Below are 22919 nucleotides of genomic sequence, written 5' to 3'. Positions count from 1 at the left end.
TTAAATTATTACATAAAGTCAAAATGGACAAAAAAACTAAATTACGACAGTGTATACTATTACATAAAGGTTGAAATTTTTCAATTATTACTTAAAGTCAAAATGGACAAATTTTAAAAAAGTATGATAGTGTATACTATTATATAAAAGTTGACATTTTTCAATTATTACATAAAGGCAAAATGGACTAAAAATCTAAATTACGACAGTGTATACTATTACATAAAAATGTCAATTATTCAATTATTACATAAAGTCAAAATGGACAAAAAATCTAAATTACGACAGTGTATACTATTACATAAAAATGTCAATTATTCAATTATTACATAAAGTCAAAATGGACAAAAAATCTAAATTACGACAGTGTATACTATTACATAAAAGTGTAAATTATTCAATTAATACATAAAGTCAAAATGGGCAAAAAATCTGAATTACGACAGTGTATACTATTACATATAAGTGTAAATTATTCAATTATTACATAAAGTCAAAATGGACAAAAAATCTAAATTACGACAGTGTATACTATTACATAAAAATGTCAATTATTCAATTATTACATGAAGTCAAAATGGGCAAAAAATCTGAATTACGACAGTGTATACTATTACATAAAAGTGTAAATTATTCAATTATTACATAAAGTCAAAATGGACAAAAAATCTAAATTCCGACAGTGTATACTATTACATAAAAATGTCAATTATTCAATTATTACATAAAGTCAAAATGGACAAAAAATCTAATTTACGACAGTGTATACTATTACATAAATATGTAAATTATTCAATTATTACATGAAGTCAAAATGGACAAAAAATCTAAATTACGTTGTACTATTACATAAAAGTGTAAATTATTCAATTTTTACATAAAGTCAAAATGGAGAAATTAAAAAAATTACGACAGTGGATTCTATTACATAAAAATTGAAATTATTAAATTATTACATAAAGTCAAAATGGACAAAAAAATCTAAATTACGACAGTGTATACTATTACATAAAATGTAAATTATTAAATTACATAAAGTCAAAATTGATCAAATTTAAAAATTACGACAGTGGATACTATTGCATAAAAGTGAAAATTATTCCATTATTACATAAAGTCAAAATGGACAAAAAAAATCTAAATTACGACAGTGTATACTATTACATAAAAGTGTAAATTATTCAATTAACACATAAAGTCAAAATGGACAAAAAAATCTAAATTATGGCAGTGTAAACTATTACAAAAAAGTGTAAATTATTCAATTATTACATAAAGTCAAAAGGGACAATAAATCTAAATTACGACAGTGTATACCATTACGTAAAAGTGTAAATTATTCACTTATTACATAAAGTCAAAGTGGACCAAAAAATCTAAATTATGACAGTGTATAATTCAATTCAATTCAATTCAAATTTATTTGTATAGCGCTTTTCACAATACACATTGTTTCAAAGCAGCTTCACAGAAAGTGCATTTCATAAATGTACATTGAAAAATGTTAGAAAAGAGAATGTTAAAGAAAAAATGTTAGGATAAGTTAATCAATCATGTATTATTTTAGGCCATAACAACGCTGGCGTTGAGTCGTCTCTTCACAGGCGTCGAGTCGTCTCATCACAGGTGTCGGGGCATCTGAAGTCTCCATCAGAGGCTGGATACAAACTGGAGCTGACGAACTAGTTACCTCGGGACTAGTGTCCCGAGATAACAACAGAAAAGCAGATGGGAAATAATTAGCATAGCTGCTGTTCAGAATATTAATGCTGTTGGTGCGATTTAACTGTAGTATAAAACTTAATTATAATGTGAATGCTTGGCTAAAGAGATGCGTCTTTAATCTAGTTTTAAACTGGGACAGCGTGTCTGAACCTCGAACAATATCCGGAAGACTATTCCAGAGTTTAGGAGCTAAATGTGAAAAAGCCCTCCCTCCTTTAGTGGACTTAGATATCCTAGGAATGACCAGAAGCCTCGAGTTTAGTGATCTTAAAGAGCGCGATGGATTGTAGGGCGATAAAAGATCAGTTAAATACACTGGAGCTAACCCATTTAGGGCTTTATAGGTCAGTAGCAATACTTTGTAATTGATACGGAACTTAATAGGTAACCAGTGTAGAGATGATAAAATTGGTGTTATATGATCATATTTTCTTGACCTAGTAAGCACTCTAGCAGCTGCGTTTTGGACTAACTGCAGTTTGTTTATTGATGATGCAGGACAACCAGCTAATAAAGCATTACAGTAATCTAGTCTCGAGGTCATGAATGCATGAACTAACTTTTCTGCATCAGAAATAGATAGCATGTTACGTAGCTTGGCAATGTTTCTAAGGTGGAAAAATGCCGTTTTTGTAACATATGAAATATGACTTTCGAAAGATAAGTTGCGGTCTAATATAACACCCAGGTCTCTTACTGTAGTGGATAAAGCGACAGGACATCCTTCCAAGTTAAAGTTGTATTGTGAGAGGTTTTGTGGGCAATTTTTTGGACCAATAAGTAACACCTCCGTTTTATCTGAATTTAATAGCAGAAAATTACACGTCATCCAGTGTTTAATATCATCAACACACGCTGTCAGTTTAGATAATTTAGCGTTTTCATCTGGTCGTGATGAAATATATAATTGAGTGTCATCAGCATAACAGTGGAAATTAATTCCATGTTTTCTTATAATATTACCAAGTGGCAGCATATATATTGAGAATAGCAGAGGGCCTAACACGGATCCTTGCGGCACCCCATAGTCTACTGATGTTATCTTTGATTTTTCCCCATTTAGACAGACAAAATGGTAGCGGTCTGATAAATACGATCTAAACCAGTTTAATGCCTGTCCCTGAACACCAGTGTAATTTTGAAGTCGATCTAATAGTATTTTATGATCTATAGTATCGAACGCAGCACTAAGATCAAGTAGAACTAGTATTGAGATACAGCCTTGGTCAGAAGCTAGAAGTAAATCATTTGTGATTTTAACGAGCGCGGTTTCTGTGCTGTGATGCGGCCTGAATCCTGATTGAAATTTTTCATAGATATCATTTTCTTGCAAGAAAGAGCACAATTGAGCGGACACAACTTTTTCTAGTATTTTAGACATGAATGGAAGATTTGATATTGGTCTGTAATTTGCTAGGTTATTATGATCTAATTGTGGCTTCTTAATGAGAGGCTTTATGACTGCCAACTTGAATATTCTTGGAACATGACCTAAAGATAAAGACGAGTTAATAATATTGAGAAGAGGCTCTTCCACTACAGGTAACAACTCTTTCAGTAGTTTAGTGGGTATTGGATCTAATAAACATGTTGTTGGTTTAGATGCAATGATAAGTTTATTTAGCTCTTCCTGTCCTATGGTTGTAAAGCGGTGTAGTAGTTCTTGAGGGGCGATAATTGCGGTTGAATCATAAGACATCATTAATGATTGTACATTTACAATTTTGTTTCTGATGCTTTCTATTTTGTCAGCGAAGAAGTTCATAAAATCATTACTACTAAACTGTAACGGAATATTTTGTTCAGGCGATGCTTGTTTATTTGTTAGTCTAGCCACAGTGTTAAATAAAAACCTTGGGTTATTTTGGTTATTTTCTATTAGTTTGCGGAGATGCTCAGCCCTGGCTGCTTTTAGGGCCTTTTTATAACGTGACATACTTTCTTTCCATGCGATTCTAAAGACCTCTAAATTAGTATGTTTCCATTTACGCTCTAAGTTACGAGTTTCTCTCTTGATAACATGTGTAGCACTGTTGTACCATGGTGCTTTAGTTTTCTCTCTAACCTTTTTTAATCTAATTGGTGCTACAATTTCTAATGTACTAGAGAAAATGGTGCTCATACTGCTAGTCATTTCCTCTAGTTCATCTGTTTGTTTGGGTTCACTTAGCAGCTGAGCCAGATCAGGTAAGGTATTTGAGAATCTATCTATAGTGGTTGGAAGGATTGTTCTGCCTGGTCGATAACGTGGCGCAACATGACAGATTTCAGCAGTACGCAGTATGCAAGTTACCATGTAATGGTCAGTGACATCATCACTTTGTGGTATAATATCTATATCGGTTGGGTTGGTTCCATGTGATATAATTAAATCTAGTGTGTGATTAAGACGATGAGTGGGACCAGTGACGTTTTGCTTGACCCCAAAGGAATTTAATAGATCTGTAAACGCAGCCCCTAACGCGTCATTTGTGTTATCTACGTGTATGTTAAAATCTCCAACAATTAATGCTTTATCGACGTTGACCAATAGATCTGAGAGAAAGTCTGCAAACTCTTTTAGGAAAGCAGCATAGGGCCCTGGAGGTCTATATACAGTAGCTAAGGCTAGAGATAATACAGATTTCTTTCTTACATCTAATAGCGTGACATTTAGCACTAGTACTTCAAATGAATTAAACCTGTGACCTGTTTTCTGGGTAACATTAAGAATATCTCTATATATTGTTGCAACACCGCCGCCACGACCAATCAGACGGGGCTCATGCTTATAACAGTATCCTGGCGGAGTAGACTCATTTAGACCGAAATAATCATTTGGCTTAAGCCAGGTTTCAGTAAGGCAAAGTACATCGAAACTATTATCTGTGACCATTTCATTTACAATAACCGCCTTAGGTGTGAGCGATCTAATGTTTAGAAGACCTAGTTTTAGAAATTGTTTTTGTTCACTAATATTGAGATTTTCTGGTTTAATCACAATTAGATTTTTCCTAGATCCTACAGTAGATTTAATGTTTGACCTCACTAAACGAGGAATAGACACAGTTTCTATATAATGTTCTACATTGGTACTTATGTCAATTAAGTTAGTACAAAATTGGTTTTGTTCACTAATATTGAGATTTTCTGGTTTAATCACAATTAGATTTTTCCTAGATCCTACAGTAGATTTAATGTTTGACCTCACTAAACGAGGAATAGACACAGTTTCTATATAATGTTCTACACAGTTATGTTCAGACACAGTTTCTATATAATGTTCTACATTGGTACTTATGTCAATTAAGTTAGGACAGCAAATACTGTTATTTGGACTTTGACTTACTAGTCATATGATGGTGTGCAGTGCTCTGGAGATGTTGTCCGACAGAAGAGCCGCTCCGATTCTGCTGGGGTGAAGGCCATCAGGACGGAAGAGCCTAGGTCGCTCCCAAAACATATTCCAATTATTTACAAAGAGCAGCTTCTGTTCATTACACCATGACATTAACCATTCATTTAGAGCAAATAATCTACTGAACTTTTCATGTCCTAGTCGGTACGTGGGAAGCGGTCCGGACACGATGATCGCTGCTTCAGGCGATGTTCTGCGCACCGTCTCGATCAGGCTCCTGTAGTCCCTCTTCAGAACCTCCGTCTGTCGCAGCCTGGTGTCGTTCGTCCCCGCGTGCAGCACGACAGCTCCGATGCGCTCGTCACCGTTCAGGATCTCGGGAACCTGCGCAGCGACATCGAGAACTCGAGCACCAGGAAAGCAGTGAGTGATAACCTTGCCTTTACCTGAGGTAGCGTGGACATGCCGGACGATGGAAGTACCGATGACCACAGCGTCGCGTTCCGTCTCGCGAAGAGGGGAGAAGCGGTTCCGGGTGGAGATCTCGAAGACCGGGAGGGGCGGAGAGGTCCTCGCTCTGGTCCTGGCTCGCGTCTTCCGCTGTGGAAACACCCAGGGTCCATGGCGCTGTGTCGGTGCCGGAGTGAACGAAACCAGGGATGATGATCGCGTCCTGGGTGCTTGGGTCCTGTGCAGAGAAACACGCGGAGTAGACGAGGTCGGAGTCAAAATGTTAGTATCCACTGACTTGTGCGCATCGGCGCGTGATGTTTCAAGCGCCGTTCGCCGCTCTCTCAGCACAGCTTGTCTGTCTAGAAGGCCGCGAATCTGACTCGCCAACGACTCCAACTCCAACTGCACCGAATGCAGCTCGAACGTGTCCTCACCTGCACTCAAAGGTAACATTAGACACACATCCGAGTTATTCGCCATTGTAGCAGAAGTGCTACGATGGCGAATTGTAGCTATCAGTGTTTACCGGGTGTAACGTTAAACAAGTTACCACGCGTGCAAGGCTAGCGGGCTACCGGTGTAAACAAGTTACCACGCGTGCAAGGCTAGCGGGCTACGGCTAGTAGCGGAAGTTCGGATATAAGTAGCGATATCAAAGCAATCCGATTGTTTTTTATAGAGAATCGTATCGGAGATATGTTCACACGCTGTAAATAATAGAAAGTATTCGTTTGTAAGCGAGTATTAAGAAGAAAATCAAGGATTTATGAATCAATTTGACGGAGCTCAAACACAAACAACGCGCTCACAACCCGCGCATGCGCCGTCCGTTTCAATGAATGAACAAATTCATATGTATACTATACTATGTATACTATGTATAATAGTATAATATGTATATAATATGTATACTATGTATACTATGTATAGTATAATATGTATACTATGTATACTATTACATAGAAGTGTAAATTATTCAATTAATACATAAAGTCAAAATGGACAAAAAAATCTAAATTATGACAGTGTAAACTATTATAAAAAAGTGTAAATTATTCAATTATTACATAAAGTCAAAAGGGACAATAAATCTAAATTACGACAGTGTATACTATTACGTAAAAGTGTACATTTTTCAAATATTACAAAAAGTCAAAATGGACAAAACAATCTAAATTACGACAGTCTATACTATTACATAAAAGTGTAAATTATTCAATTATTACATAAAGTAAAAATGGACAAAAAGATCTAAATTACGACAGTCTATACTATTACATAAAAGTGTCAATTCAAATGTTTCAATTATTACTTAAAGTCAAAATTGACAAATTTTAAAAATTACGACAGTGGATACTATTACATAAAAGTTGACATTTTTCAATTATTACTTAAAGTCAAAATGGACAAATTTTAAAAAGTACGACAGTGTATACTATTACATAAAAGTTGAAATTTTTCAATTATTACATAAATTCAAAATCGACAAAAAATCTAAATTACTATAGTGTATACTATTACATAAATGTATAAATTATTCAATTATTACATAAAAACAAAGTGGACAAAAAAAAATCTAAATTACGACAGTGAATACTATTACATAAAAGTGTAAATTATTCAATTATTACATAAAGTCAAAATGGACAAAAAATCTAAATTACGACAGTGTATACTATTACATAAAAGTGTAAATTATTCAATTATTACATAAAGTCAAAATGGGCAAAAAATCTGAATTACGACAGTGTATACTATTACATAAAAGTGTAAATTATTCAATTATTCCATGAAGTCAAAATGGACAAAAAATCTAAATTACGATATACTATTACATAAATGTGTAAATTATTCAATTATTACATAAAGTCAAAATGGACAAAAAATTTAAATTACGGCAGTGTATACTATTACATAAAAGTGTAAATTATTCAATTTTTACATAAAGTCAAAATGGAGAAATTAAAAAAATTACGACAGTGGATTCTATTACATAAAAGTTGAAATTATTAAATTATTAGATAAAGTCAAAATGGACAAAAAAATCTAAATTACGACAGTGTATACTATTACAAATAAGTGTAAATTATTCAATTATTACATAAAGTTAAAATGGACAAAAAAAACAAAATTACGACAGTGTATACTATTACATAAAAGTTAAAATTTTTCAATTATTACTTAAAGTCAAAATGGACAAATTTTATAAATTATGACAGTGTATACTATTACATAAAAGTTGACATTTTTCAATTATTACTTAAAGTCAAAATGGACACATTTTAAAAGTTACGACAGTGGTTCCCTTTCGTTCAGTCACTACGACGTAACGTTAGTGACTAACGAATGGGGGTTTCGCTTAGAAGCCTATCAACTTCGAGTTTTGAGAAAACGCCCAATGGCGTGCCAATGCCATGGGGCATGCGGAATTTGCATACGTAGCTCCGCCTCACTGCGTGAGTATATAAGGAAGTACGAGGCAATATCGCATTATGTTTCTGCTTTCGGAGCCAAGAGAACCTACCTCTTCACTCCTACAGCCTTCTGAGACTCTGTCAGCTTCTTCGAGAAGAGCAGCTTTCCAGTCGGTGTTGGTGTGACGGCGCGTTCCAGTGATCGCATACTTCCTGCCTGCTGATCTGCGCAGTGGTCCGTTTGACAGCTGGTGTGTGTTTCCCTGGGCGCTTCGGCATCGACTGCGAGGCTTTCCTCTCACAAAAAGAGCTTGCGCGTGGCACGTCTTTTTCAAGACGGCTCGCCCGTGCACTTCCGGGTGCGATCGATTTTCCGCTGCTGTCTATGGACGCATTCACTGCTCGAGCGTGTTTGGGCTTCAGCACGTTCGGGCAGTGTTTGCGGATGTGTCACGTTTCCATTGCGGGGGCGTGACCATCGCGATGTCGCGGTCGAGACTCAATGATCTCCGTGAGGAGAGAGAGTCCCCTCTGCCACACCCCAATCTACCGTCCCCGAGTGAGATGGTACTTTGGCTGGTGGCCAGGGTGACCTGAGGGCGGTGCTGTGGTATTAAGAACCCCGACGTTCATTCCTCGGGCCACGCCCCCCTCTTATACATCGCTTCCGTGAGTGTTGGATTGAATCTACGGCCCGTCTCTGACGCCCGTTCTTTCAGTTCACGCTCCGGATAGCAGTGAGATGTCGATCGCCGCATCCCAAGGTGGGCTGGAGTCCTTTGGGGATGACGATTAGGTTGTGCTCCGCCTCCGGGTGTGTTAGCACTGCCTGATCTGACCTAAAGTTGACAGCCATGTTATCTCGGGCAGCCGCGAGTCTCGCGCTGGTGTGGAACTCCGCCCAGTCGCGGGTGCTCGTGGTTGCGCGATTGGTTTTTGGGGGCGGCACCCGACAGCTGTTGGGCCCCGCCCCCAATGCCTTTCGCTCCCGGGGTGCATGAGGAGATCACGCGGTCCCGGAAGTCCCCGTGCTTCCCGTGACCGTTTGGTGGCCTCCTCCGCCTTCTCTGCCCTTGATGGGGCCGCGGCCTAGGGTACACTGGGGACCCCTCCCCCCCACTGTTGAACTCTCTGTTGCGCACTATGCACAAGGGTGGAGCCGACCCAGGGCTCTTCATTGAGCTGCGTGCCGCAACTGATCCCGCCCCCGGGCGGTGAAGGTGGCCACACGCTCCCTGGGTCGGGCGATGTCCACAGCTGTGGTCCGGGAGAACACCTGGCCTTACCTGGTGATGTGGAGGACGTTGAGCGGGCCCGCCTCCTCAACTCAGCCATATCCCAGGCTGGCCTCTTCGGCGGCGCGGCTGAGAACTGCGCCCAACAGTTCTCGGCCGCCCCAGAGCAGACTGAGGCTGTAACACGTACTGCCCCGGCGGCCAGCTGCTGCACCAGCCGCCGGCCCAGTCGCCTCAGTCCGCTCGCCGCCGAGGGCGCCCTCCCTCTTCCCGCCCGGCCCCAGCAGCAGCCTTCACCTGGGCCGCGCCGTGGAGGTGGTTGAGGATGTCGCCCAGTCCGCTCCCCAGACTGGTTAAACTCCAGGATGGAGGTGGACAACTCAGAGATGGGTTCCAGTTCTTCCCAGGGGATGGTGGCAGGGCCTCTCCTTCCCCCGGTGAGGGCCGGGGGAAAATCCTTCCGCTGCTGGCCCCCGGGCTAGCAGCGCTTGGGAAGAACTCATGTTCCTGTCTCTGAGCACCCAGAGACCGGTGACGGCAGTGCGCGCCACCCTCGGGTCTCGCCACTCTCGTCCCTCTCTGTCGCCAGCCCCCTGGCAGAGCAGACCCCAGTGGAACGCGAGTCCTTCCCTGGTCTCCTCTGTCAGGGCGCAGCCGTTAACCGTGCTCCGACCCGGGGACGCCCAACAGCCTCCCCTGTCCGCGCCGGTAACGCTGCCTCGCTGCCCCACCCAGGGTACGTCTGTCGTCCGTATGACCCCGTTGGTGCAGTCTCTGGAAGCCTGGCTTCAGCTTCCGGGGCTGTCCCGCTGGGTTGCCCGGACCATCAGGCTCGGCTACGCGATTCAGTTCGCGCAGGCTCCTCCCCGTTACAGGGGAGTCCGCTATACCATGACCGGGGCCCATGCCCCCGTCATGCGTGCGGAGATTGCCACTCTACTGGCGAAGGGTGCGATCGAGCCTGTCCCTCCAGCCGAAATGAGGTCGGGGTTCTACAGCCCCTACTTCATTGTACCCAAGAAAACCGGTGGGTTACGGCCAATCCTGGACCTTCGCATCTTGAACCGATCCCTTCGCCGGCTCCGTTCGAGATGTTGACTGCGAAACGCCTTTTCGAATGCGTTCGTCCGGACGATTGGTTTGCAGCGATCGACCTGAAGGACGCCTACTTCCATGTCTCCATCCTTCCTCGACACAGACCGTTCCTACGGTTTGCTTTCGAGGGGCGGGCATACCAGTACGCAGTTCTCCCATTCGGGTTATCTCTGTCCCCTCGCGTCTTCACGAAGATCGCCGAGGCAGCCCTTGCGCCCCTTTGGCAGCACGGGGTTCGCATCCTGAACTACCTCGACGACTGGCTCATACTAGGCCACTCTCGAGAGCAGGTTTGCGGACACAGAGATCTGGTTCTCCACCACTTAACCCGTCTGGGCCTTCGGGTCAACTGGGAGAAGAGCAAACTCTGCCCAGTGCAGAGGATCTCTTTTCTCGGTATGGAGATCGACTCGGTCGCCATGTACGCGCAGCTTTCGAGCGAGCGCGCGCAGTCTCTGCTGACTTGCCTCCGACAAATCGAGAGCAAGAATGCCGTTCCACTGAAACTATTTCAGAGGCTCCTGGGGCATATGGCATCTGCAGCCGCGGTAACGCCGCTCGGATTGCTTCATATGAGACCGCTTCAGCACTGGCTTCGCGATCGAGTCCCGAGATGGGCATGGCAGTCTGGCACGCTCCGGGTCCAAGTGACTCGGGCCTGCTTACAGACACTCACCCCGTGGTCGAACCTCAGCTTTCTACGGGCCGGTGTGCCCTTAGAACGAGTTTCCAGGCATGTTGTCGTATCGACGGATGCCTCTGCCACGGGCTGGGGTGCCATGTGCAATGGACAAGCAGCCGCGGGCTCCTGGACAGGACCCCAGCGCCTCCTGCATGTCAATTGCCTCGAGTTGCTGGCAGTACGGTTCGCCCTGCACCGCTTCCGAGCGTTGCTGAAGGGTCAACATGTGCTTGTCCGGACAGACAACACGGCCGTAGTAGAGTACATCAACCACCAGGGCGGTCTACGCTCCCGCCGCATGTCTCAACTCGCCCGCCATCTCATCCTATGGAGTCAGAAGCGCCTGAGGTCCCTTCGTGCTGTCCATATTCCGGGAGTCCTGAACCACGCAGCCGACGAGCTCTCGCGGTTTCAGCCTCTCCCGGGAGAATGGAGACTCCATCCCCGGACGGTTCAGCTGATTTGGGAACAGTTCGGCGACGCACAGGTAGACCTGTTTGCCTCCCACGACTCTTCCCACTGCAGCCTGTATTATTCCCTGACCGAGGGCACGCTCGGCACGGATGCACTGGCGCACAGCTGGCCGCGGGGCCTACGCAAATATGCGTTCCCCCCAGTGAGCCTACTCGCACAGCTTCTGTGCAAGATCAGGGAGGACAAGGAGCAGGTCCTTTTGGTCGCCCCGTACTGGCACGGCCGGACCTGGTTCCCCGAACTCTTCTCCTTGCGACAGCCCCTCCCTGGCCTATTCCTCTGAGTCCGGACCTCCTTACTCAGAGACGGGGCACCCATTGGCACCCGCGTCCCGACCTTTGGAGCCTCCACGTGTGGCTCCTAGACGGGACCCGGCAGGTTTGAGTGGCCTACCACCTACGGTGGTCGCCACCATCACTTCCGCTAGGGCAGAGTCCACTCGGCATGCCTATGCGTTGAAGTGGAACCTCTTCGTCACCTGGTGCTCTTCCCGCCAAGAAGACCCCTGGAAATGTCCGATCGGGTCCGTGCTTGAGTTTCTCCAAGAGGGGCTGGAGCGAAGGCTGTCTCCCTCCACCCTCAAGGTATATGTGGCCGCAATATCTGCCCACCACGATCTCTTGGAGAACAAAAAGGTAAGTCAGCACGACCTGGTCATCAGGTTCCTGAGGGGAGCTAGGAGACTGAATCCTCCTCGCTCTCCTCTCGTACCCTCTTGGGACCTCGCAGTAGTGCTAACTACTCTGCAGAGACCTCCCTTTGAGCCTTTAGGGCCGGTTGATATTAAGTTTCTGTCTATGAAGACGGCTCTGCTGACCGCATTGGCCTCAGTCAAGAGGGTCGGGGACCTGCAGGCATTTTCGGTTGACGAAGCGTGCCTGGAGTTCGGGCCGGCTAACTCTCACGTGATCCTGAGACCCCGGCCTGGATATGTGCCCAAGGTTCCCACCACTCCGTTCAAGGACCAGGTGGTGAACCTGCAAGCGCTGCCTTTGGAGGAGGCAGACCCAGCCTTGGCATTGCTCTGTCCAGTACGCGCTCTCCGCGCCTACGTAGACATGACGCAGTGTTTCAGGACCTCAGACCAGCTCTTTGTCTGTTATGGTGGAGAGCGGAAGGGAAGTGCTCTCTCGAAGCAAAGGCTGTCTCACTGGATTGTGGACACCATTGCTTTGGCTTACCAGCAGCAAGGCCGACCATGTCCCCTTGGTGTGAAGGCGCACTCCACCCGGAGTGTGGCCTCCTCTTGGGCTCTAGCGCATGGCGCCTCGCTAGCAGACATCTGCAGAGCTGCAGGCTGGGCGACACCCAACACATTCGCCAGATTCTATAATCTCCGAGTGGAGCCAGTGTCCGACTATGTACTCGCCCCCCCGAGGGGCCGGTGAAGGACCAGGTTCAGGTGTCTTCGCTTGCTCGCCACTCCACTCCACGGACTGGATACGTGCGATATTTCCTCAGGTGAGCTCCCCGAGAGCCCTGAGCTCCTCCAGCACTGTCGACGCCGACATCAGTTCAGTCTGCCCTTTCGAGCCCAGACCCTCATGTCCGGCCAGGTGCCCCATGTGCATGGTTCCCTCTGGCGACCCCCACATGTGTATTTCACCGTAAGTCTCCGCAGTGAGCGGGTTTCTTCCCTTGGCGTGTCCCCGCCACCCCTAGGGTTAAAAATCCACCTTCGGCTGGTACCCTAGAGATCTTCCATATGCAACCCTCTCCGGGTCATATGTGTCTCTTAAGTCCTCCCCACGGGTAGGCATCTTGGCATTCCCTCACTGGGATATGCTTCCCAGTGTACCTTGGTAATCCTGTGTTAAGTGGGAGTCCTTCGTCCGTACTAGTCTTACGACAGGGTACTCACACTTACGCAGGGCACTGGAAGACAGCTGAGTGGCGGGATTATATTGGGACCCCCATTCCTTAGTCACTAACGTTACGTCGTAGTGACTGAACGAAAGGGAACGTCTCGGTTACGGATGTAACCCTCGTTCCCTGAGGAGGGAACGGAGACGTAACGTCCCCTTGCCACATCGAGCTGTGTTGCCTGGAACGCAGGAGTTCAGTCTTGGCTCCTCAAGCAGGTAACATAATGCGATATTGCCTCGTACTTCCTTATATACTCAAGCAGTGAGGCGGAGCTACGTATGCAAATTCCGCATGCCCCATGGCATTGGCACGCCGTTGGGCGTTTTCTCAAAACTCGAAGTTGATAGGCTTCTAAGCGAAACCCCCATTCGTTAGTCACTAACGTTACGTCTCCGTTCCCTCCTCAGGGAACGAGGGTTACATCCGTAACCGAGACGATACTATTACATAAAAGTGTAAATTATTAAATTAATACATTTAGTCAAAATGGATAAAATTTCTAAATTACGACAGTGGATACTATTACATCAAAGTTGACATTTTTCAATTATTACATAAAGTCAAAATGGAAAAAAAATCTAAATTACGACTGTATAATATTACATAAAAGTTTAAATTATTCAATTATTACATTAAGTCAAAATGGATAAAATTTCAAAATTACGACAGTGGATACTATTACATAAAAGTGAAAATTATTCCATTATCACATAAAGTCAAAATGGACAAAAAAATCTAAATTATGAAAAAATGGACAAATTTTAAAAAGTACGACAGTGGATTCTATTACATAAAAGTTGAAAATTTTCAATTATTACATAAATTCAAAATGGACAAAAAATCTAAATTACTATAGTGTATACTATTACATAAAAGTGTAAATTATTCAATCATTACATTAAGTCAAAATGGATAACATTTCTAAATTATGACAGTGGATACTATTACATAAAAGTGAAAATTATTCAATTATTACATAAAGTCAAAATGGACAAAAAAATCTAAATTACGACAATGTATACTATTACATAAAAGTGTAAATTATTCAATCATTACATAAAGTCAAAATGGACAAAAAATCTGAATTACGACAGTGTATACTATTACATAAATGTGTAAATTATTCAATTATTACATAAAGTCAAAGTGGACAAAATAAATCTAAATTACGACAGTGTATACTATTACATAAAAGTGTAAATTATTCAATTATTACTTAAAGTCAAAATGGACAAAAAAAACAAAATTACGACAGTGTATACTATTACATAAAAATGTAAATTATTCAATTACATAAAGTCAAAATGGATAAAATTTCAAAATTACGACAGTGTATACTATTACATAAAAGTGAAAATTATTCAATTATTACATAAAGGCAAAATGGACAAAAAATCTAAATTACGACAGTGTATACTATTACATAAAAATGTAAATTATTCAATTACATAAAGTCAAAATGGATAAAATTTCAAAATTACGACAGTGTATACTATTACATAAAAGTGAAAATTATTCAATTATTACATAAAGTCAAAATGGACAAAAAAAATCAAAATTACGACTGTGTATACTATTACATAAAAGTTGACATTTTTCAATTATTACATAAAGGCAAAATGGATAAAAAATCTAAATTACGACAGTGTATACTATTACATAAAAATGTAAATTATTCAATTACATAAAGTCAAAATGGATAAAATTTCAAAATTATGACAGTGGATACTATTACATAAAAGTGTAAATTATTCAATTATTGCATAAAGTCAAAATGGACACATTTTTTAAATTACGACAGTGGATACTATTACATAAAAGTGTAAATTATTGAATTATTACATTTAGTCAAAATGGATAAAATTTCAAAATTACGACAGTGGATACTATTACATATAAGTGAAAATTATTCAATTATTACATATGGTCAAAGTGGACAAAAAATCTAAATTACGACAGTGTATACTATTACATAAAAGTGTAAATTATTCAATTATTATATAAAGTCAAAGTGGACAAAAAAATCTAAATTACGACAGTGTATACTATTACATAAAAGTGAAAATTATTCAATTATTACATAAAGTCAAAATGAACAAAAAAATCATCTCGGTTACGTATGGTAACCCTCGTTCCCTGAAGGAGGGAACGGAGACGTACGTCGGACGTACCGACGAATTGGGATCCCTATGGAAAACGCCATAGTTACTACCACTTCCAGCGCCCAGCGATGAGCCCCTCAGACCCCGATCTGATGCGGGCGGGGAAATTCACGCAGGGAGAGTCAAAGCTGCTGTTCCGCTAGACCCACTTGCACAACATACGGAAGTCCCAGGGGTGGCCCCGGCCAATTAGAGGAGGGGGACAACACCTTCCTGAGACGGCAGAGGAGACTCTGCCGAGGGAAAGACACGGGCTCGCCGTAGGGAGCCGTACCGTGGAAGAATACACATATGGGACCGCCGTGGGGGTCACTACATATGGAACCCAGCCTAACACAAGTTCCACCAATGCATACGAGTGTTAGACCTGGCGTCGAACGCTCCGCCACGTCCGACTGCCGTGGGTTGCGGAGGACTCAACAGGGTTCGCCGTTCTGGGGAACTCGACTGGAGCAGATAAGCGCACGCATCCGTCTACCATAGGGGAGGGAATGGCGCAGCAAGCCGACACTAGAACAGGCACTTCGGTGTTACTGACTATGGGAAGTGAGCACACAGGAAGAAACCGGCTCTACACGGAGGCTATAGAATCTAGCGAACGTGTTAGGTGTCGCCCAGCCCGCAACTTTACAAATATCTGTCAGCGAGGCGCCACGAGCCAGCGCCCAGTCCCAAGAGGGTATGGAGGGAGGGCGAGGTGGATTTAGTCTCCTCGCCCCCCTCAGGAACCTGATGATCAGATCGTGCTTACCTAGGGATTTTCCATCTACTAGCTCATGATTAGCGGCGATAGCGGCAACATAGACTTTGAGGGTGGAGGGAGAAAGCCTTCGCTCCAACCCATCTTGTAGAAAGGAAAGCACAGACCTGATCGAACATCTTCGGGGGTCTTCTCGGCGAGAAGAGCACCAATCGACGAACAGGTTCCACTTCGACGCATAGAGGCACCTCGTTGAGGGGGCTCTAGCGGAAGTGATGGTGTCAACTACCGCTTGCGGTTTTGTCAAAACGGACAAAAAAAAAAAACTAAATTACGTCTGTATACTATTACATAAAAGTCTAAATTATTCAATTATTACATAAAGTCATAAATGGACAAAAAAATCTAAATTACGACAGTGTATACTTGTTACAAACAGAGGTGACACGGATAACAGAGGCAGGTGAAAGCAGAGTTTATTTGCTGAACCAGGATGTGAGCAGATGAGGTGAGAGTCAGAGAGAGTGTTTCAGGTGAATGCTGGAAATGCTGGTGATACAATACGTTTCTTGATTGTAGAACACAGGGACAATGAATCGAAGGAGACGAGGACCAGGAGACAGGACGAGATGAGGAGACACTCAGGTTGTCATGTGAGTCCGAGGAAGCAAGCATGTGTGGTAGCATGTGCAAACGTTACCGGACAGTGACTGAGTGTGAGCGTGGGGCTTAAGTGCAGGTGGTGATTGCTGTGGTGATGACGTGCAGGTGTGTGTGCTCAGTATTCTGGTGATTGGGATCGTTGTGGTTGTGAGAGGGTGGAGCCTGGCGTGCTTGTAACAATACTATTACATAAAAGCGTAAATTATTTAATTATTACATAAAGTCAAAGTAGACAAAAATTCTAAATTACAACATTGGATACTATTACATAAATTTGGAAATTATTCAATCATTACATAAAGTCAAAATGGACAAAAATAAAAAAAAATTACGACAGTGGATACTATTAGTCAAGTCAACTTTATTTATATAGCGCTTTTAACAATGTAGATTGTTTCAAAGCAGCTTTACAGTGTAAAACAGGAAAATAATGCAGCATAATTTTATTCAGCTGTATAGCCATTCTGGAAAAAACGCTGATGTCATCAGTTCATTTCAATTATCATACAGTGACAGTGTGGGCTTTAGATCAATAATTCGATCAGTAATTTCGTTTAAATGGTTAATTTAGTTTATTATTTAGATTTATTTCGATGTTTAGTTGAAAAATTGAGTGTCCCCAACTGAGCACGCCAAGCCAGAGGCAACAGTGGCAAGGAAACGTCTCGGTTACGTATGTAACCCTCGTTCCCTGAAGGAGGGAACGGAGACGTACGTCGGAACTGACCGACGAATTGGGATCTATTTTCAGAGACCAATCTACTTCGAGTGTATAGAAACGAGCCAATAAACATTGGCATGCGGTTCACGCACCGCCCCGCAGCGCGGGTATAAAACACGGACGTGAACAACGCATACCGCTTTTACAACTGAGGAGCCGAGATGTGACTCGGGCCTGCAGCTGAAGCACAGCACCTGGCGACGGGACGTACGTCTCCGTTCCCTCCTTCAGGGAACGAGGGTTACATACGTAACCGAGACGTTCCCTTTCAGTCGGTCACGTTCGACGTACGTCGGAACTGACCGACGAATTGGGATCCCTACAAAAACGCCAGGGTGCTAGCCCTTCCAGCGCCCTGCTCAAGCTCACTGGGTGCTCCTAGTTGGAGCAGCAGACAGGGCTTAAGCAGGGAGGTCCGACACTGCTGTTTCTGCAAGACCCACTCAGCGTGACTATTGGATAACGCTGGGAAAGCGTGCCCGTCTCGGGAGATGGTACGCTGCGGAGCCACGTCCACCGGAGGAGGAGGGTGGAAAATACTCATACGGACTAACCTATCTGGGTAGTAACAACATATGGCAGTCTCTGGGGTGGCTCCAACCTGGTTCCAGGGGGGAAAGAACACCGCCAGAGACGACAGAGCGGGCTCTGTCAAGGGAAAGACACGGGGCTAGCCGAGTAGGGTAGCAGGTACCGTGGAAATACACATATGGGGTCACCGTGAGGAAACCGCTACATATGGACCCAGCCTAACACACACGTTCCACAAGCATACGGGTGCAGGCCTGGTGTCAGACGGCCGCCACGTCTTGACACCGAAGGGGTGACGGAGGAGCTCGACAGGGTTCACCATTTCTGGGGAACACAACTGGAGAAAAAATAACGCACGTATCCGGCCATAGGCGGGAGTGGCGTAGCAAGCCGACACAGGAACGGGCACTTCGCGTTTACCGGCCGTTGGAGGCGAGTACACGGGAAGAAACCGGCTCCACACGGAGGCTATAGAATCTAGCGAACGTGTTAGGTGTCGCCCAGCCCGCAGCTCTACAGATGTCTGTCAGCGAGGCGCCTTGAGCCAGCGCCCAGGAGGAGGCAACACTCCTTGTGGAGTGCGCTCGCAACCCGAACGGGCAAGGCACGTCTTGCGATTGGTACGCTAAGACTATAGCATCCACTATCCAGTGGGCTAACCTCTGCTTGGAGACAGCCTTTCCCTTCTGCTGGCCTCCGTAACAGACGAAGAGCTGCTCTGAGGTCCTAAAGCTTTGTGTCCGGTCAACGTAAGCGCGAAGAGCGCGGACGGGACATAACAAAGCCAGGGCTGGGTCTGCTTCCTCCGAGGGCAGCGCTTGCAGGTTCACCACCTGGTCCCGAAAGGGAGTGGTAGGAACCTTGGGCACGTATCCGGGCCGGGGTCTCAGGATGACGTGAGAGTTACCGGGCCCGAATTCTAGGCACGATTCGTTGACCGAAAGCGCATGCAGGTCCCCCACCCTCTTGATTGAGGCCAATGCAGTCAGGAGTACCGTCTTCATAGACAGGATTTTTAACTCAACGGACTGCAAAGGCTCAAAAGGAGGGCCCTGAAGTGCTCTGAGCACCAGGGCTAAGTCCCAAGAGGGTAGCGAGATAGAACGAGGAGGATTTAGTCTCCTCGCACCCCTGAGGAACCTGACGATTAAGTCATGCTTCCCTAAGGATTTACCTTCCACTACATCGTGATACGCCGCTATTGCTGCGACGTACACTTTCAGGGTGGAGGGAGACAGCCTTCGCTCCAACCCATCTTGTAGGAAAGAAAGCACAACATTAATCGAACACTTCCGGGGGTCTTCGCGGCGAGAAGAACACCAGTCAACGAACAGGTTCCACTTCAGGGCATAGAGGCGCCTTGTAGAGGGGGCTCTAGCTGAAGTGATGGTGTCTACCACTGCCTGTGGCAGGCCACCTAGAACCTCCGCGTCCCGTCCAGGGACCAGACATGGAGTTTCCAGAGGTCTGGACGCGGGTGCCATAGAGTGCCCCCTCCCTGAGAAAGAAGGTCCTTCCTCAGGGGAATCGGCCAGGGTGGGGCTGTCGCGAGGAGTGTAAGTTCGGCGAACCAGGTCCGGTTGGGCCAGTAGGGCGCAACTAGCAAGACCTGCTCCTCGTCCTCCCTGACCTTGCACAGAGTCTGTGCTAGAAGGCTCACTGGGGGAAACGCATATTTGCGTACGTCGAACGTGACCGACTGAAAGGGAACCAAAACCCCATTAGGTGACCTAATGGAGAAAAATAAAACCTTGGGAGAAACCAGGCTATTACATAAAAGTGGAAATTAGTGGATATTACATAAAAGTGGAAATTATTCAATTATTACATAAAGTCAAAATGGACAAAATTTTAAAATTACGACAGTGTATACTATTACATAAAAGTTGACATTTTTTAATTATTATCTTGTCAAAGTGGACAAAAATTCAAAATGACAAAAGTGGATACTATTACATAAAAGTGTAAATTATTTAATTATTACATAAAGTCAAAATAGAAAAAAAATTATGACAGTGTATACTATTACATAAAAGTGGAAATTATTCAATTATTACATAAAGTCAAAGTGGACAAAAATTCAAAAACACGACAGTGTAAAATACTACATAAAAGTGGAAATTATTCAATTATTACATTAAGTCATTATTGACAAAAATTCTAAATTACGACAGTGTATACTATTAAATAAAAGTGGAAATTATTCAATTATTACATAAAGTCATTATTGACAAAAATTCTAAATTACGACAGTGTATACTATTACATAAAAGAGTAAATTATTCAATTATTACATAAAGTCAACGTTGACAAAAATTCAAAATTATGACAGTGGATACTATTACATAAAAGTGGAAATTACTGAATTATTACATAAAGTCAAAGTGTGTCTCGTCTCGTGTTCATCCTCCTGAGTCCTCTCCATTCCAGTCTGTCTCCAGCCGGCTCAAATGCAAGTACAAGGATAGTATCATTCAGTCATCCTCTTCAATCTTCTGGAGTATCCATATTCACTCACCTGCACCGCTGTTGATTCTTCTGGTTGTTCAATAAACATTCCATTACCTGCTACATCTGTGTGGCATCCTTAAAGTTCTGCATAATTAAGGGCGTGGCCACTTTGAGTGACAGGTGGATTTTCGTTTGTCTGCTGTCTGTTAGTCGTCACCTCAGCTCCGCCCACGTCCCGCCTCTTTGCCCATTTTCTGTTATCCGGGAGTGAAGCGCTGACAAGATGGCGACGGCCAGCTCGACCCGACTTTACGCTTCAGAACTGCTCTTCAGATCCTGTGGGTGACGTCATGGACACTACGCCCATATTTGTTTACAGTCTATGGCTGGGACCCTAACAGCAGTTTATATTTGAAAGTACTATTGTATTTGCATCTGATATCACATAATCACATAATTTAACGCACAGTGTTGATGGCCTCATATACAGTCTCCTTAAAAAAGATATATTTTTTCCAGCAGGCGATGCTGGGAGAGCTGTGTAAATCTGATCTAATGGCATAAACACAGAGTGAAGTCCCAGATTAAAGGATGGAGCCTGCGTGTCAACAGCTGTCATGACCGCGGCCACCGCGAGTAACCCAGCTGTGCTTGGCACGCTAGTGGATTCGTGTTAAATCACATCTTCTCCTTGATGTTTCCTCTTTGGAATGGATGGGAATAATGTGGATTTGTGCTGGTTTCACTGGGACGAGATCTCATTGATCCTTACACACATTTTGTTCTTTCAGACTCTTGTCAGTGTAGCAGCATGTGCTGTTTCAGCAGGACTAATGGAGATGGGTAATGCATTGGGCTGTGTATAGAAACGAGTGTTTGGAAATAACTGGAAAAGCCTAACGGACTCAAATGGGAATTAATGACACTAGCAACATCAAGGTCATGGGTTTGATTCCTAGGGAGTACTGTACATGAAATTATCAAATGTATCTTAAATGCAATCTACAGTTAACTCAAGAAAAAAGAGTACAAATTGTACCTTTTAAGGTACAAGTGGCCGTCACTGGGGTGGTGCCCTTACATTTTTGTACCTGTAAGTCAGGGGTCGGCAAGTTCGGTCCTAGAGAGCTGATGTCCTGCAGAGTTTAGCTCCAACCCTACTAAACGCACACCTACTAAACCACCACAGTATAAAACTCATGGCTCCCAGCATGCATTGCAGCATTAAGTGTGTCACCATTGTTGAGATTCATATGCTGATTCTTAATATCTGTGTGCGTCTAAACTTTTTACCCGCTAGAATGCATTTAAAAATCAGAATTCAGAATGTCTGATCTGTGGCAAGAAAGTATTGCTGGTGAATATTATTTATTAATATTTTTAGTCAGTGATGAGTTTAGTCAAACATTTTTCTTCATGATAATTTTTGTTTATGGCTTCTTTTGATTTGAACAGATTATGTATTTTGTTAACACTGCAACAAAAACCACAAACTCACATGAAAAGCAGAGTCAAGCCGGCCAACTAAAGGAAACACTGATTTCCATAATGATGACCAACATTTTCAATAAAACATCTAAACCTCTGTTAATTCTCAATAAGAGCTTCTATAGGCCGGGGGTTGGAGTCAAACTCTGCAGGACAGCGGCTCTCTAGGATCGAACTTCTGCTCTATAGTGAGGAAAACAATGGTATAATTGTACCCCAAGGACCAATTGTGTAACTTTAAAGGTAGAGTTATATACGTTTTGTTCCAAAAGGAACAAATTTGTACCTCCACTGCACCTTTTTTCTGAGAGTGTAAGTGCCTTCTTTTTTTTTGTGTAAAATTAGCAATATTGTGAAATATTATTCCTATTTAAAATAACTGTTTTCTATCTGAATAGGTTTTAAATGGGAATCTTGGTTTCAATTTATTTTGATGGTCCCTTTAAAGAGTTAGCAGATATTAAGCTGACAGTCTACTAATACTCTTAGTTGACATGTAGTTACATAAAAGTTACTTTTAGTCAACAAAATTTTCAGAAGGGACCAGCTAAATAAAGTGTTACCGAAATATTTTGTAACTTTTGTTCAATTTAATGCTGAAAAAATACATTTCTTTATTTTTTAAAAAAAGGGTACTGTACCTTTTCAAACAAGTAGTTTTTTTCCATAATCAGACCCAATATGGCTTCATTGGATGTTTTTCACATTTTCTGTGTTATAGGAAATAATTGAAGAGAAAACTGCTAAAATGATCACCACAAACTATAATTCTCCTCACACTTACACTAGGAGAAATGTTGCAGTGCTCTTCCATATGCTATAAGAGATGAGAAGAGAATGTGATGTCAGATATATTTATCAGAGAATGTAAGCGCAGACCCTGTTATCAAACACAGCGTTTATGATTTTCCCGTCAAGCCAC

At 43.4% G+C, this 22919-nt stretch overlaps 1 protein-coding gene across 1 annotated transcript; it reads right to left on the bottom strand.

Annotated features, from left to right (window-relative positions):
* Nucleotides 1-1630: 1630 nt before the first annotated feature.
* On the bottom strand, nucleotides 1631-6316 carry LOC307132097 (uncharacterized protein). Its single transcript, XM_079826244.1, has 2 exons — nucleotides 5054-6316; nucleotides 1631-1697 (listed from the first exon to the last, which is right to left on the bottom strand). The coding sequence occupies exon 1, from the start codon at nucleotides 5993-5995 to the stop codon at nucleotides 5057-5059; it is 939 nt and encodes a 312-aa protein (XP_079682370.1). The 5' UTR covers nucleotides 5996-6316; the 3' UTR covers nucleotides 1631-1697; nucleotides 5054-5056.
* Nucleotides 6317-22919: the final 16603 nt, after the last annotated feature.

Source organism: Gobio gobio (genome assembly GCF_949357685.1).
Source record: "Gobio gobio genome assembly, chromosome: 10".
Lineage (NCBI taxonomy): Eukaryota > Metazoa > Chordata > Actinopteri > Cypriniformes > Gobionidae > Gobio > Gobio gobio.
This window is presented reverse-complemented; position numbering and strand designations above follow the sequence as displayed.

Coding starts and splice junctions, on each gene's coding strand:
- LOC307132097 (XM_079826244.1), bottom strand. CDS start 5,995: ATGGCGAATAACTCGGATGTGTGTCTAATGTTACCTTTGAGTGCAGGT.